At 43.1% G+C, this 17,646-nt stretch overlaps 1 protein-coding gene across 11 annotated transcripts in view; it reads left to right on the forward strand.

The window, feature by feature from the left end:
• Positions 1-17,646, forward strand: part of RhoGEF2 (Rho guanine nucleotide exchange factor 2) — a 141,256-nt gene that overhangs the window by 109,615 nt on the left and 13,995 nt on the right. For all 11 annotated transcript variants that reach the window (XM_087360928.1, XM_087360929.1, XM_087360931.1 and 8 more), the window contains one exon: positions 16,865-17,002. In XM_087360928.1, coding sequence (XP_087217054.1) covers positions 16,865-17,002 — 138 coding nt within the window. The remainder of the gene's footprint in view (positions 1-16,864; positions 17,003-17,646) is intronic.

Consider the following 17,646-nt stretch of genomic DNA (forward strand, 5'->3'; position numbering starts at 1 on the left):
GGTCGCTTAGCAACTGGCGAGCGCCTTGCCTCTTCAGGATGAGAGATTCGCGGTCAGAGCCGCTCCCAGCCTCGTTCGACGTAACCCGTCACCCTCGCATCGCTCGTTTGTAGTCGTGATGGCGGTGATGTGACTTTGTCGTCGCGAAATTCATTTCATTGGCTCCCCCCCCCCCCACTATCGATTTATTTCGCCGTGTTACGAGTGTTTTAACAGTTAACAGATTTAATTTTACCAAAGCGGAAACAGTTTGGATATTTGCAAGTGTTGTTAAACTGTGAGTATGGTGTTTTAAGTTTACGTAAGAAATGTCGCGGTGTGAATTTAACGTAGTAAATGTTTTTAGCTCTCAGGAATGGGAAGATTTGTTTAAGACCGATTGAAACCTCGTAAAAAAATCAGTTGTCATTTTATTAAATTGAAAGAAAACAAAATTTGAAGTCAGTTTCGGAAGGTATAACGAAAATATGCCAAAAGAAATTTTAAAGACTCATTTACGAAAGAAATCAGACCAACGCTTTCTCTGGTTCATTTTTATAATCTTCAGTACGTAAATGATATGATAATAGGCGAGAGGAAGATGACTCCGTCTTCTGGGAGGTGGATTCCTGCCTCCCATCACCTCTGCAACGTCGGTAATCTTCCGCCAGACTAATCTGTGAGGCTGATTTTCCAGGAATTTGTCCATGGTCTTAAATTTTAATGAAAAAGCAGTTTCAAGGTCAAACCCGAGCTGTTGGGGCCGCTGGCTGAGCGTCTCAGATTCTAGCTTTCAATTTTTTATTTATTAATTTTCTCATAACTTAGATGAAAAATTTTACACGTTTTACGCGGAATCATGAGAACCTGAATCTCGCCATATATAATTTTACGTTGTGTACTGTTTGGGTGTGAAACTAGGTTGCGATTGGTAAAATTGTGGCCAGTCATTTTGTCTTGGCACCGGGTGGTTTGACGTAGGAAGAACCACAGAATTTCTCACGAGAAGCTAATAGTCGTTCTTCCACCACATTTTTTAGTGACGGAGCAGTTTTATTGAAATTTGAAAGCACTTGTCTCGTTAAACATCGTTTTGGCGTGACAGTGAACGCGTGGTTATTACGCATTTATTAAACGTTCTTGTACGGGGGTGGCAGGTGAGTTACGCGCACGCGCGTAAGTACGTGCTGTGACCCGAATGGCGTTGTTATTGTTCGTGCCTAAATATTTACGCGTTTGGTTGTAGGCTGTGGAAGACCAAGGAACCCGTGGTAATGCGCGCTTAAAATGCGAGGTAATTTGTTCCTTACGCCGAAGTTTTTCCTCAGTTACTTTGAACTCGTTTCGGAATTTGTGTCGGGTGTTCCTAACCTCTTGCCTTGTCTACATTAACTTCACTACGAAAGAATCGTGCGTCTGAGGGAGATTTCGCGCAGTGGAAGTGTTTCCAACGAGATTTACTTGAAAATGTAAGCAATACTTTAAAATTTTGAACTTACTTGATGCGTGTTTCTTAAATTCTGACGGGAGTATCCGTTTATATGAACGAAACTTAGACGTGGGGATAATATTAAAATACATCTGAATTAAAACAGGACGAGAGAGCGAGGACTGGACATATATATGACCAGATGGGCTGTTTAGGACACTTTTTGGATTTTTTTTTTTTGCTTCCATAAAAGGCTTGGAATAAGAACACGCAGTCATTTGTTTCACTCATGGGTGTCTCTTTCGCGTGCGTGCTCCAGCTGCGTCATTGTAAGAGACGAATTGAAAGGTGGGGTTGAAGCGAGAAGATGTTAAATACCTCATTAATGATCCGTCTCCAGTGATTTATTCTAGGAAATCTCTCTCACACGTAAATGTGACACGTGGAAATGCTACTGACGTGTTAGCAGGGAAATTACGGTTTACAGCTGCCCCCCTGCGACCTGCAAATGTGACTGTGCTCCATGACCCCCCCGTCCTCAGCACGTGCCACGCGCGAACGCACGTAATACGTGTCCCTCTTCAGTGACTTCGCGAGAGTTGGTGCTCGTAATGCAGGCCTCTCGGACGAACTGACCCGCCGAAGAAGTGTCTCGTGTTCAGTGACAGTGGAATTGATGCGGTCGCATCCTAGGGCGAGTGCCGAGCCGTCGTCGCCCATGGGGCGAGACCGAGGTGACAGGGGCGGCAAGGTACGTCGTAAGTCACTCACCCTGGAAACACCCGCCGCCGTGGACCGATTGCCGGCCGAGAGACGCGGCAGTTTCACGATCCCCATCGCGCAGCCCTCGACGGCCACCGAGAGGCATGAGCGTAGGGGCAGCATCGTGCACAGGTAACTTGTTCTGGATGTGACGTGCTCAGATCTCAGTCCGACGGATATCGTGACTCAGGTGTTTTGTGGGTCTCCTCAGGCCCTCCTTGCGCCTTGTAATAGGTCACGACTGCTTTCTCCCAAGTCCTCGTTTTAATCTTCCCGCTCTGATGGCTGGAGATTGCAGCCATTTGTAGAAATGCTGCCTCGGGTGAGCGATTTCTAAATTTGTCAAGACGTGGGTGGGTTTTTTTTAGGGGGGGGGGGACATTTCGCCCTGTCACAGTTTTTTTACGAGCCACAATGTTTTCTTCATTAACCTTTGAGTAGCCCCATCAGGTCGTCTGCGGATGAAGGATGGTCGATCACCCCCTTAAAAGGTTACAATTGCGTAACTTAAAACACGCCCTGATTTACACAGGACTCAGTAATTTCGTGATACAATGAAAAGTTTGTTATGAATGGCTTTTTAACATGCAAAAACTTTGCATTTACGAGGTTTTTCCGCCCCGCTGTTCTGTTTATCAAGTGCCTTGCAGCCAAGATCATTGTTTGCGGGTGACCTGAATGCGCGCACGTGGTTGGTGGACACGTGACCTTTCTGTTTGTCGTATTAAACAGAAATGTGTGTGTGTGGACCGGGTTAATTCGGGCGTAGTGATGAATCATCAGGTCCCATAAAACTCTGCCGGACACCCGAGTGAATATTAACCATTTGAAGCCGAAGATCGTCTTCATAATATTTACGAATCCAGACCGTACCGCGAAGAAAACACTTCACTTAACCATTAGAAGTCGAATCAGGCGGTACCACATAAGATTTAACAAAAGAACATCCCGGTCAAAGCCTTAAGTTGATTATGATTCTAATAACACAGGACCTCGTGTGATGCGTCACTTGTTACAGGCGATACGCAGATATTATTCGTTCAGTCTTAACCAATTCCGTTTTCCTTTACAAATCATACACCAGATATCGTGTAAAACTTTCCCGACCACTTTCATACACTTTTTCTAACCCTTACTTACGTTCTAAAACGTAACATAACTTCCGAAACACACGTGAACCATCCGAGTAGAACGCGTCACTGAAACAGAATATTTTTTACAAATCAGTTAATATGGCTCCAGTCTTCATATTTTTTTATTTAAGTTTCTGTGGATATGCTTTGTTAAATCGTAGTAGTAACAGCAACTCCTTCGAATTTTAAAAAACATCCGGCCAATCCAAAGCGAATTAATTCCTTAAAATTACGTCACGGTCGATCAACCGGAAACCCGAGTCCTTGTGGGTGCGGGGAGGCCTTGTTTGTTTTTTTTATGCTCGTGTAATATAGCGATGATGTCACCTAACAGTGATGCAATGAACCCTGATTTAGACTGGGAAAAAGTTCGCTCTTTAACATTTCTACCAGAACTTTGAGGTAGAAACATCCATAGCGAAAGCGAGATGAAATCTTTCTTCCCGCCATTGTTTTGATTGGGACTTGAAGGTAAATCAGTACGCACGTCCATTTAGACTTTGCACCCACTCGCATTCCATTGTGACAGTTTTGCGTTCTAGGAAACCGATAAGGCAAGTGTTTCAATGACGAAGTGAAAGTCTCTTCAAACTGTCACGTGTCCATGGCAGGAACTGCGCATGCCCAGTTGTGGTCGCGTAAACTCATCGATATAAGACGCTTGGTGTGGAATTCTTCCGCTAGGAGCCACTGTCGACTGCAGACTCGAAGGAATATTAAGGCTTTGACCGGGATGTTAAATCTTATGTGGTACCGCCTGATTCGACTTCTAATGGTTAAGTGAAGTGTTTTCTTCGCGGTACGGTCTGGATTCGTAAATAATATTCAGACGATCTTCGGCTTCAAAGGGTTAATAACACGAATTGTCCTTTTCATTGTCAGTTTTGGTACGTTTTCGGAATGTCTTTTATAGACGTATGTTTTGCGTTGAAAGAACGTTTTATCGTGACTGTAAAATTATGAGGAAAAAGACATTTCGTGGTAATCTGGCTCTTAAGACCGGATATCCTCACCGAGGTTTTTCGTGTTTTTCCTCAGCCCCCAGGCAAATGCTATGTCAGTACCGTACATTAATCCACCACTGACAACTTTTTAATTCTTTCCGATTTATTAATCATCGAGACATTCACATTATTGCCTGATCTGCTGCCATTGTCGTGATGTTTTTGCTGGAAAAATTGACAAATCTCCAACAATGAAACTTCGCCATGTTTTTTTTATCAACAATGCACGAAGTTCATTAAACTTCCACGAGTATTTTTTAGAACCTTGGTCTAATTCGTTGTGTGTGCCAGTTAGGCTTCGTTATCCTTTGTCACAGAACTTCCCCAGGACTGTCTTTGAAGTCTGTCCCCAACGAGACAATTTCCGTCAGTCGCATTGAATCCTTAGACATGTCAGATGTCACAGTTCATCGTCTACGCCCTCAAGCGTCTTTTGAAGCGGGGATATACTCCATCTTATGTTATTAATAAAACAAGGATGTTCCTGGATCTCAGGTTTCCGTGGCCTCGGATCGATCCCGCCCGGAACTGACTTCTTAGATACGTAATTAGGAAATTCCTCCAATAGCTCGTCGCAGTTACAAATCCATTATGAATTAATTTATAGTCACAGAACTTGGGAAAATAAAAAGGGTGTTTATACTCGAAGAGTCAATGTCATTTTGTGGCCCTGATAATTATTCTGACATTTCTCTGTGACAGTTCAGAAGTGGAACATTGATCTGTCGCTTGTGGTGTTCTGGGGTGTGACGGCATGTGATCTTTACACGTGAATGCCAAGACTTTAACCAACTACAAGGTCAGACGCCTACACTTCGTCGGAATATCAAATCAGGGGGAATTAGTACGCGAGGTTCAGTAGAATAATCGCGTATCTTACATTACGATGTTCGTGGTTCCTCTCAGTCACACCAAAACATTCTCTGATTAGCAGACAGATTCATCGTTCAAGATGTTCTCTGCTTATCGCATCCGACGCTACGTTACTCCTGGAGTGTCGATAAAAGCTACGTGATGATGGAGGCAGCAAGGACCTATGACTGTGGTCTGTTATGCCTCAACCGTCAATATCTGGTAGAGAAACGAAACGTTAGAGCAGAAACCTCAAAATTAAAATTTAAATCTTCAGGATGCCAAGATGCAAAATCAAATTTGGGCGGAGGGGGGGGGGGGTCGTTGCGGACCTCTCGCCTTGGCGAATAACAGCAATCTTTTACGACGAGGAGAACAGTGGAGTTACTGTGGAACTTCTCTTTGAAGAAGGCGAAAGTTTTATGCTGCGAAATCTTGACTTTTGTTTATCGCGTTACAAAATCGAGAACAGATGCGGGTCTTGTTAAAAATACGAAAAAAGGGTTAACCTGGTCGTTGAATTTTAACAGTTTAATGATGTGAGAGACTTCGAGCGACGTCACTTACCATGGTTAAGTGTTGAAGCAGCAGCCGCCATCTTTGAAGCACATTTAAGCACGCAGACCAGCGGCTGAACGCCCTGGCACCCGTTAAACGGAATTGTTTACGCTCCGTGAGGCCACGTTTTGTCTTGGAACTCGATTTATTTCCAGGTTCAGGCACGTGTTAACACGAAGTAGATGAAAGTGAATTAACTGTTGATTCGTCGAATTTTCATTTGTCTTTGAGACAGTACGTATGAATATTTAGTAATTCAGTCCGTACCGCGAAGAAAACACCTCACTTCACCATTACAAAGATCAAGTGGTTAACGCTGTTTAAGGAAATAATGGACATTTATTCTGATAATTAACCCTTTGAAGTCGAAGCTCGTCTAAGTAACATTTAATATAATTCAGTCCGTACCGCGAAGAAAACACTGCACTTCACCATTACAAAGATCAAGTGGTTAACGCTGTTTAAGGAAATAATAGACATTTATTCTGATAATTAACCCTTTGAAGTCGAAGCTCGTCTAAGTAACATTTAATATAATTCAGTCCGTACCGCGAAGAAAACACTGCACTTCACCATTACAAAGATCAAGTGGTTAACGCTGTTTAAGGAAATAATACACATTTATTCTGATAATTAACCATTTGAAGCCGAAGCTCGTCTAAGTAACATTTAATATAATTCAGTCCGTACCGCGAAGAAAACACTGCACTTCACCATTACAAAGATCAAGTGGTTAACGCTGTTTAAGGAAATAATGGACATTTATTCTGATAATTAACCCTTTGAAGTCGAAGCTCGTCTAAGTAACATTTAATATAATTCAGTCCGTACCGCGAAGAAAACACTGCACTTCACCATTACAAAGATCAAGTGGTTAACGCTGTTTAAGGAAATAATAGACATTTATTCTGATAATTAACCATTTGAAGCCGAAGCTCGTCTAAGTAACATTTAATATAATTCAGTCCGTACCGCGAAGAAAACACTGCACTTCACCATTACAAAGATCAACTGGTTAACGCTGTTTAAGGAAATAATACACATTTATTCTGATAATTAACCATTTGAAGCCGAAGCTCGTCTAAGTAACATTTAATATAATTCAGTCCGTACCGCGAAGAAAACACTGCACTTCACCATTACAAAGATCAACTGGTTAACGCTGTTTAAGGAAATAATGGACATTTATTCTGATAATTAACCATTTGAAGCCGAAGCTCGTCTAAGTAACATTTAATATAATTCAGTCCGTACCGCGAAGAAAACACTGCACTTCACCATTACAAAGATCAAGTGGTTAACGCTGTTTAAGGAAATAATGGACATTTATTCTGATAATTAACCCTTTGAAGTCGAAGCTCGTCTAAGTAACATTTAATATAATTCAGTCCGTACCGCGAAGAAAACACGACACTTCACCATTACGAAGATCAACTGGTTAACGCTGTTTAAGGAAATAATCGCTGGTTACGGTGAGAATTATCTGATTAATGTTTAAACTTGTTAGTGTAACAATGAGAGATAGTTAAAATGGCGTCTGATGGACGAACTGATTTATAAAAAGCCTCGAAATAATTTCTCGCGTTTTCATTGGAAGACTGAATATACAGAAACTACTGTCAAACAGATTAATTATCTTCGTTCTCACACCTTCGAGCATCGTAATAATGAAACTGTTTTGCATTTAAACAGCTGTCTAAACGGATGAGAGTATCAACAAAGCTTGTCACACGAATTAATTACGGCCTTGTAATCCTGGGGTCTCGGGTTCGATTCCCGGCGGTGCCCGAATTTATAACTTGTGTTGGGCAAGGCCGTGGTCTAGGCAACACGGAGTTTTCCTCCGTGGCATCCCAACAATTACTTCATTCACACACAGAAGAAGGCAATGGCAAACCACTTCTGGATCATCTGCCAAGAACGTATATGAACAGGTCCCAGTCCGAGAAAAGGATGGAAGGATCCTGTTCATATGGACCTGTCGTCAGACAGAACACTAAATAATAATAAGATGAGGTGGTCTAGCGGTTAGAACGCTGGCCTTGTAATCCTGTGGTCTCGGGTTCGATTCCCGGCGGTGCCCGAATTTTTATAACTTGTGTTGGGCAAGGCCGTGGTCTAGGCAACACGGAGTTTTCCTCCGTGGCATCCCAACAATTACTTCATTCACACACAGAAGAAGGCAATGGCAAACCACTTCTGGATCATCTGCCAAGAACGTATATGAACAGGTCCCAGTCCGAGAAAAGGATGGAAGGATCCTGTTCATATGGACCTGTCGTCAGACAGAACACTAAATAATAATAAGTTAATGCATAAACCGATAGCTCTGTTTGGTGTCCTGAGGAGATCTTTACGGCGTGAAACCTTCTCCGTTCGTTCAAGAGATCGAATTTGCGATTTGAACCGAAGTGAGTGTTTGGACCTTAGAGCTGATTTTATTTCGCTGTTCGTAACAGCGTCCGACCTCTCAGGGCATATTTTGTGGGACCTGTTTCGCGAAGTGAGGTCATGGGTTTCTACGTATTTGGTGATGTAATGTCTAGACGGTTGCCGTGATCACACGATGAGAAATCTGTTTCTTGAATGTACCTAACTCCATGAGAAGCTGATAGTAGTTCTCGCAATTCCGAAACCTTTTTGAGGTTCATTACCGCGTGACTGGTGGGTCGTTAGGCACGGAAGACGCAATTTGACAGAGGATATTGAAATTAATGTGAAGGAAACATTTTATGACGGGGTCCAGTGAGAATCTCCAACTTCAGCCGTTCATTTGCTTTCGTCTTTCTGCGTAAATAGACGTAATAGCTCTCGAAACAACTCGCAGGGCGTAGAGGTTGGACTCCTAATATAAACACGGACAGTGGATAAAATTAGCGTTTCGCTATTAATAGTGAATAGTGGCCTCGCTTTCGTGTTCGTAAATGAACACGTTTTGAACGATCAGCGATCCAAATGGTAAGACATTTAAGTGTTGTCAGTGCCACAATAGTCTTAGATATGGTTACTTTACGGTAAACCCTCGTCCAACGCGGGAGATACGTTCCTCGAAAGCGGCGCGTTCTGTGAGCTTAATGTTGTTTGGTATTAATGGGGAAAACAAGACTTGAGGTTCTCACAGCGGTGAGTATGAAGATTTCTGTCTTCTGGGTTCTTGCCCCGTGTAGTATGGTAGAACTTTACCGACGTTTCAGAGGTCATGCTGCCTCCGTCATCAGGGCGATGAGTATGAAGATTTCTGTCTTCCGGGTTGTTGCGCTGTGTAGTCTGGTCGATGTTAACCAACGTTTCAGAGGTCATACTGCCTCCATCATCAGGGCGATGAGTATGAAGATTTCTGTCTTCTGGGTTGTTGCCCCGTGTAGTATGGTAGAACTTTACCGACGTTTCAGAGGTCATACTGCCTCCGTCATCAGGGCGATGAGTATGAAGATTTCTGTCTTCCGGGTTGTTGCGCTGTGTAGTCTGGTCGATGTTAACCAACGTTTCAGAGGTCATACTGCCTCCATCATCAGGGCGATGAGTATGAAGATTTCTGTCTTCTGGGTTGTTGCCCCGTGTAGTATGGTAGAACTTTACCGACGTTTCAGAGGTCATGCTGCCTCCGTCATCAGGGCGATGAGTATGAAGATTTCTGTCTTCCGGGTTGTTGCGCTGTGTAGTCTGGTAGATATTTACCAACGTTTCAGAGGTCATACTGCCTCCATCATCAGGGCGATGAGTATGAAGATTTCTGTCTTCTGGGTTGTTGCCCCGTGTAGTATGGTAGAACTTTACCGACGTTTCAGAGGTCATGCTGCCTCCGTCATCAGGGCGATGAGTATGAAGATTTCTGTCTTCCGGGTTGTTGCGCTGTGTAGTCTGGTCGATGTTAACCAACGTTTCAGAGGTCATACTGCCTCCGTCATCAGGGCGATGAGTATGAAGATTTCTGTCTTCTGGGTTGTTGCGCTGTGTAGTCTGGTAGATATTTACCAACGTTTCAGAGGTCATACTGCCTCCATCATCAGGGCGATGAGTATGAAGATTTCTGTCTTCTGGGTTGTTGCCCCGTGTAGTATGGTAGAACTTTACCGACGTTTCAGAGGTCATGCTGCCTCCGTCATCAGGGCGATGAGTATGAAGATTTCTGTCTTCCGGGTTGTTGCGCTGTGTAGTCAGGTCGATGTTAACCAACGTTTCAGAGGTCATACTGCCTCCGTCATCAGGGCGATGAGTATGAAGATTTCTGTCTTCCGGGTTGTTGCGCTGTGTAGTCTGGTCGATGTTAACCAACGTTTCGGAGGTCATACTGCCTCCATCATCAGGGCGATGAGTATGAAGATTTCTGTCTTCTGGGTTGTTGCCCCGTGTAGTATGGTAGAACTTTACCGACGTTTCAGAGGTCATGCTGCCTCCGTCATCAGGGCGATGAGTATGAAGATTTCTGTCTTCCGGGTTGTTGCGCTGTGTAGTCTGGTAGATATTTACCAACGTTTCAGAGGTCATACTGCCTCCATCATCAGGGCGATGAGTATGAAGATTTCTGTCTTCTGGGTTGTTGCCCCGTGTAGTATGGTAGAACTTTACCGACGTTTCAGAGGTCATGCTGCCTCCGTCATCAGGGCGATGAGTATGAAGATTTCTGTCTTCCGGGTTGTTGCGCTGTGTAGTCTGGTCGATGTTAACCAACGTTTCAGAGGTCATACTGCCTCCGTCATCAGGGCGATGAGTATGAAGATTTCTGTCTTCTGGGTTGTTGCGCTGTGTAGTCTGGTAGATATTTACCAACGTTTCAGAGGTCATACTGCCTCCATCATCAGGGCGATGAGTATGAAGATTTCTGTCTTCTGGGTTGTTGCCCCGTGTAGTATGGTAGAACTTTACCGACGTTTCAGAGGTCATGCTGCCTCCGTCATCAGGGCGATGAGTATGAAGATTTCTGTCTTCTGGGTTATTGCACTGTGTAGTCTGGTCGATGTTAACCAACGTTTCAGAGGTCATACTGCCTCCGTCATCAGGGCGATGAGTATGAAGATTTCTGTCTTCCGGGTTGTTGCGCTGTGTAGTCTGGTCGATGTTAACCAACGTTTCGGAGGTCATACTGCCTCCATCATCAGGGCGATGAGTATGAAGATTTCTGTCTTCTGGGTTGTTGCCCCGTGTAGTATGGTAGAACTTTACCGACGTTTCAGAGGTCATACTGCCTCCGTCATCAGAGTATGAAGATTTCTGTCTTCTGGGTTGTTGCGCCGTGTAGTATGGTAGAACTTTACCGACGTTTCAGAGGTCATGCTGCCTCTGTCATCAGGGCGATGAATTTGACCTGGCATGACCTCTGAAACGTCGATAAAGTTCTACCATACTACACGGCGCAACAACCCAGGAGACAGAAGTCTTCCGTAAATATACTGTTCGTGTTTATTTGTGAACAAACCGTGTGTCGTGATGAAGTATCATCGGGAAGTTGAGCGTTTAAGTAAGGTGAGATGACAGTTGAGCTGAACATTTACTCTCAGATGCCCTGAAAAAGCAAACAGATTATTCACAGCAAACGCGAAGCCGTCTTTGCTTTTCAGACAGCAAATTTTAAACGTTTTGCAGAACTTTGTTACAATTCGCTGCAAACCCACGGTCGAGTTTTCGCCCCAGATCAATTATTTGTATTTCGGTCGAGGCGATAAGGTTGCAGGATGAAGCCCCCTCCCCCGGGGCCATGAGAGTCTGTATTTTGGCTTATTTATTTTAACGAGACCGCGCTGCTGGGCTTTCATCGCGGAATAACAAAGTCGGATGTTTGTTTACATCGTCCTAGTTCGCCGTAGAAGCCGGGAGTTGGCAGCTTCTCTGAATGTTTCCGTAACATTCATTTATCTGTCGTGCTTAGTTTCCCAGCTACAGAAACAATCGTTACCAGGATTCGAACCCAGGACAGCTTTTCCGGGGGGTTTTTACCTTTCTTCCTGTAATCTCCTCGTAGAAACAGACAACTTTCGTCTTGACGAAGGTTTTTTTAAAATCGTACTTAGTTTTCGAGGTGTGTAAAAGATGATCGGGAAACCATGGACAAGTTTCTCGGAGTATTTCCCTTCTAAGAATCTCTTCCTGGTTTCAGAACACAAAGTTGTCCAGTTTTTGTGCCTTCTGGTTCTGGAAGAAGACGGAAGGGGTCCCAGCTCCTGCACCCTGGCGTCTGCAGACGAGCGATTGAACCCCCCCCCCCCCCCCCCCCCCGGTCTACTTCTAAAACAGAGAAAAAGTTCATCGTTACATGTCTGGTTCCTGTGAACCGGTTTGCTTGATTCAAACCGGAAAATTCGGCCACAGAAAAGAAATATATTTGTCGTTTCACCAGATTTCGTGGAAGAGAGAAGCTGATATTCGCTGAGCTGGTCAGTAAATTCCGCTGTTTTGTTGTTGGAATCCGGAGTTTTACAGTCGTTGGAACATTTTATCAACATGAATCCAGTCTACGTCTCGTAGTCTTATTTAAGTCGCATTTTAATATTATCATATCTTACGGTCTCATCGCTTCAGGTCTTCCGAAAAAAATTCTGTAACCATTTCTCATGTCACGTACCGATTGGTTTGTTTCGTCGTCGTCGTATTTGGGGGACGCCTCTCTTAAACTGTCTTCCGCCCTCGTAGGCCCAGGTTTGTAGTTTGTAGCCTTCGCCGGAACACGTCGGAATATTTTAAGCTTTTGTGTCGAAATTATTCTGTATTCGATCATTTGAATCTAATTTGCTTCGTGAAAAGACGTGCTTTGGCTCTGGGACACGCGAGGTCGCCTCATTTGGCAACTCGATGACGTTTAAGCCGTGGGTGCGTTACCAGCAGAGGCTGTACGTTGCCCCCGTACGTACGGCAGTCGGCGTCCGTTTCATACGGCGAGATGCGTGTGTTCTGCGAGTGCGCGCGACGTTTCGGAAGCCCGAACGCGTAAATACAGGTCGGCGAAGTTTAGAAGTGATTGATTCAGGTTTTTAAATCTGCTGTCGCCAATTTGCGATGCCGTGAGAAATTTATATTTCTCTCCTCCAACCCTCTTGGAGTTACGACGCCCGAAGCCAACATTTCTTAAAGACGTAACACGCAAGAACCCTGGACAAGTGCACGCAGGATTTTTACCGGAATTTACGAATTGGGATCTGAATAATCTTCGTTTTCTGTGGTTTCCGCGTTTGCCGGAAATCCAGTCGACACAGCGAATCAGAACAGTTGTTACTTACCATTAATACTCTAACTTCTGCGTACGATTTGAGGTTATAACAGCGGTGAGTCCGAAGATGGCTGTCCTCTGGGTTGTAGCGCCGTGTAGTCTGGTAGAAGTCTACCGACGTTTCAGAGGTGGTTACTGCTTCCATCATCAGGGCAACGACCCAGAAGACAGCCATCTTTTTCGTGAGACGTGTTCTTTGTGTCCTAAACAAATGTCAAACGCGAGTGTGACCCTTTGAAGCCGAAGCTCGTCTAAGTAACATTTAATATAATTCAGCCCGTACCGCGAAGAAAACACTGCACTTCACCATTACAAAGATCAACCGAGTAGGATCTGAGGTTTTCAAGGCGGTGAGTCCGAAGATGGCTGACTTCTGGGTTATAGCTCGGTGTAGTCTGGCAGAAGTCTACCGACGTTTCGGAGGTCATGCTGCCTCTATCATCAGGGCGATGACTCATGATTGAAGCAGCAATGGCGTCTGAAACGTCGATAAACGTCTACCGGACGACACGACGCAACAACTCGGAGGACAGCGATCTTCAGACTCTTAATTCTGTTATTTGTTTAATGCGTTTCGTGTTTGTAGGCGCCTAATTTTGACGGAAGAAGTTGGTGTTGCTTTGTTCAGTGGATCCGTTTCTATGGCGACTTGCCCTGACGAGGCACAGCTGCGCTGGTGTTGGATTATTTTTCCGCGCCGACTGTACAACCTTTAAAGTACGTAATGCTGACGTCATTAGCAAGGTGTGGAGAGATTATTAAGCGTGTGTAATTTTGGGATCGCGGAGTCAGGAAAGAGACCCCCTGAGCTGTGTTTCTTCAAACTTTTATGAATGACTTCGGTCCTCGTCTGGCTCCGGAACACATTGACTGCTATAAATAACGCGGGAGAGGCCATGTTGTTTTCGTAAGGAATTTTTCACAGACTGTTCCGTTCCAAGAATAAGAAATGATGTTGGTTTAAGTGGCCGTGATTGTTGTTTTGTCACTGGTATGGAGTTCGGTTCTTTTAGCAGCGATAACATGGCGTCTACGTCACCCTCATCGGTCTCACAGTCCGGCAACCCGATTAAAAATGTCTTCAACGGTGTCCAGTCGCAGGCTTCAAGGTAAGGAAGGACGCGGAGTGGAGCTTTCAACAGTTCTGTCGTCTCACGAGTAAGATGCAGACTGCTGCTGTGGGCGGATTGCTTGCTTAACGTCTGTGTGCTTTCGTTAGTCGATTAATCGATTATATTACACGCTCTTAACTTAAGTCACGTTCGACTGAGTGCGAAATTGCCATATCCGCGGTAAAGATCTGATTTTATACGTTCAAGATTCACTCGTTGGTGATGTGGAAGCATTTGCGTTTGCAGTGACACTATTTCTCCGCATTTGGTTCGATTTCTAACTCGAAAATAATTTAACATGTTCCTCTCGCAAAATTTCACAAAAGGAAACACGTTCGATGCCCAGGTTTTGTAAAAAAAAAAAAAATGATTCTTTGTGACTCCAGTTAGTTGGCGAGGATAATTAGTTGAGAAAGAACGAGTTAAGGTCTGAAGGTGTCTGATGGTGGGTGGATAAAGTTCCTGTTCCGGAAGGAGGGAAGGTACACACAAAGAATAAATTCCAGGAAAATAATTTTAATTTTGGAAGGGGTTTTCGAGGAAAAGGGTTCTCGGAGTGATGGACCCTTTGGTCTAAAAAGGCTTCTTGATGCAATGTCTCTAAATAATTACGAGGACGGTAACTTATTTAGCCATGTTTTATACTAGTAATGTTTGATCTCTATTTTCGCTTTCGAACTCGCAGTATCTTGCGAGTCGCAGAGTTGATTTGTAGGCCGTCCATTTTAATTCTCTGCCCACAAAATGGCGTTTCAAAATAAATATCTTGTCAGAGATGACACACGTGTGGATGTTTGTTTTACTGTATCGTTCTGTGTACGTTTTGGAAAGTATTTTTTTATTAGTTTTGAGTTCTCGTCGGCTTCATCACAGTCGCTGTCTGCATGTTCCTTGTAAACACGTCTCCAGACAGTATTTTTAAAGTAGTGTGGGACTCGATCTACCGAGGGATAAATAGACGCTTTGGAAAAATAAGTTACGAGTCCCCCATTTTTCGGCACCCTGTACCAGAGGTTCAGAAGCTACAATTTACTAATTACTTGCTAATTAAAAATGTTTGGTAATAAACCACATTCTTTGTTTTTAGTTTGGGCAGTTAAATCAAGGACGCTGGTGGTTTGGGCATAGGAGGAAACATGAAACCCATGCAGAATTTTAGTAATTCTGTGTGTAATTTCGACAGTTGTTGATCAGAGTTTGGCATCCACGATTTTAACACACGGCGGTGTTTTAGCCACAGTTTGTAGTGTGGTCTGGATGACATTTCTGTGTACCGCTAATTACCAGCTGAACTGCTTGCCTGTGTGTTATTTGTCATAGCTGTATTCGGAAGACAGGTGTTTCGAAACACGAGCTACAGATGTTCTTGCAGTGTTGTAAATTGTCGCACGTTTTATTTGATGAATAGCATGCGCTTGTTTATGAATATTCAGGTAAAATTCTTTTAAAATTTTATGAAGGCTGCTAATTTATTTTAATCACCAATTTATCATATTTTTTGAATACGAAGTAAGGTTAACGGCTTAAACTTGCATATTGGAAATTAAGTGGCCGTCAACGCAGTAAATATGTTCTGTTGACAGTCACTTTGTTTTTGAATTCTTTACTGTCACTCAGCAGGATTAAAAAAACTGAAGATTGAACTGACATTGTTTTAAACCCGGAGCATTTAAATACCTAAATTAAATTGTTAGAAGGTTGTAATGGTTTGGTATTAATTTTTTTTTCCTCAGATTACAAACCTCTTTTTAAGTTAGGAACGTATTTTAAACAGAACGTCAAATTCTTTCAGTTCTTTGTTATCGTGAATATGATCATATTTTTTCTTTAAATTGTCTTTATTTTTCATAATGTTTTGCAATGTGATGCTAACTATTTGTTTAATCTTCCATGTGAGCATTAAAGTGTTCTATTTGTAGTGGATTCCATGCATCACAGTATTTTGCCTCCTGTAAAAACATTATTTTGTACATTCAGTCATGAAATTAAATATTTTAGGGTTTTTTTTTTAGTAAACATGATTTTTTTCAAGGGACATGGAACGTAATTGCGATTTGTTGGCCCGCAGATAGCAAAATGTCATGAAAACTTTTTGGTGGCTTCTTGCCAAAGGCTTACTGCAGTGATCTTGGAAGTTTGCGGCTTTTTTAAACCTGATGACCCAAATATACACTCACCGCATGTGTCATTCTGTCCACATTTATAAATATTCAGGGTTTTGGTTGTCTAATTAGAGTTTAATGCGTGTTGCATACTAAGAAACAGGATTTAGGAGGAGTTTGTTGACTGGTGGATGCGGGGTCAGTAAAATGTATGGAAGAATTCCTGTGGATGCAAGGAGCGGACTCTCTTATTACTAAATTCATCAAATGAATTCAAATCTTCTTTTGAATGTGTCGAAGTATCTAACTTTAAAAAAATTTTGCTTTGTAGATTTGAAGAAAACAGTTTCTCCGTTCGTGTCTAATCTATCCAGGGACCTTGTGGCATGAAGCAGGAGCCCTATTTTGTTATCTTTCAGAGGGGGGCCAGTATTGAAGCTTGGTCAGTAACTGGTATCCTCCACAGTAAAGTTTAAACATGTCTGTGCGGAATAAAATGTTTCTTTTAATATGTACGCAGAACTAAATATAATAACTTTTCTTCCCACGCTAGAAATGTACATGAGACTCAGGTTGTAGTTGTTTTAATAAAGGAAGTTCCACTGAACCTGCTGTAGAAGCTGTAATTTTTCACGACGAAAAATGAATCAACCTCGCACGATTCTCAAAGCAAATGTAATTGTCGTTTTTAAACTCTCTTGGGTTCTTACGCAGATCCTGATTTGGTTTCAGGTGGTTCCGGCATATCTCAGAGGCTGCCGAAGCGTACAAGACCCGGGACGGAAAGAATCGTCGCCCCGAGTCATCTGGACTCCAGGTGCCAACCCCTGATAACGAGGCATCTGAAAATTCACAGGACAAAACCAAAGAGTGAGTAATGAACAAATACTTTTATTTCCATTGTAAAATCTAAGTACTTTGTTTTCTCCAGGAATATCAGCGTTATTTGGGTTCGTGCCAGATACACAGTGTGATAATGGAGGGCGATATCTTTGGCAACCGAATTGGTGAAGTAACTAAAAAGCCGTGGTTGGTACAGCAGGGCGGGGACTTTTCTTGGACAACCTTGTTTTTATTTTTAAAAAAAATCACTAATTATCAGTGTATTGAAAACAAATATGAGCATTTCAAGGCTCTAGTTTTTCTGACATCTGGGTAGACTCTGGGTGCGATTCATCATGCGTGCCACAGCTATCACGGACAAAGACAGATTCGGGTATGATCCGTCCAATCGGTCAGATATATTAGATGACAACACGAGAATGGAAGCTGGTTTGATAATAGGGACAGACCGTGATTTTACAAAAGATGATGACAGCCAGAATTGCCAAATTGCGAGGGAGTTCATAGAAATTATTTACTTCACTTCAAGAAATGTAATGGCGGCTTATTTTGCTTTCTCCAAATTGTTTTTCCTCAAAAACATAATCTGAATCAGTACTGGAAGGCAGCGGCTTCATGCATCTACACTGCATTCAAAGAAACAAGACGGTCTCTGTAAACAGAAGCACTTG

This window comes from Zootermopsis nevadensis, unplaced genomic scaffold (genome assembly GCF_977971745.1).
Source record: "Zootermopsis nevadensis isolate Lab colony 2312 unplaced genomic scaffold, Znev_1.0 Znev_ptg000050l, whole genome shotgun sequence".
In the NCBI taxonomy this organism is placed as follows: Eukaryota; Metazoa; Arthropoda; class Insecta; order Blattodea; family Termopsidae; genus Zootermopsis; species Zootermopsis nevadensis.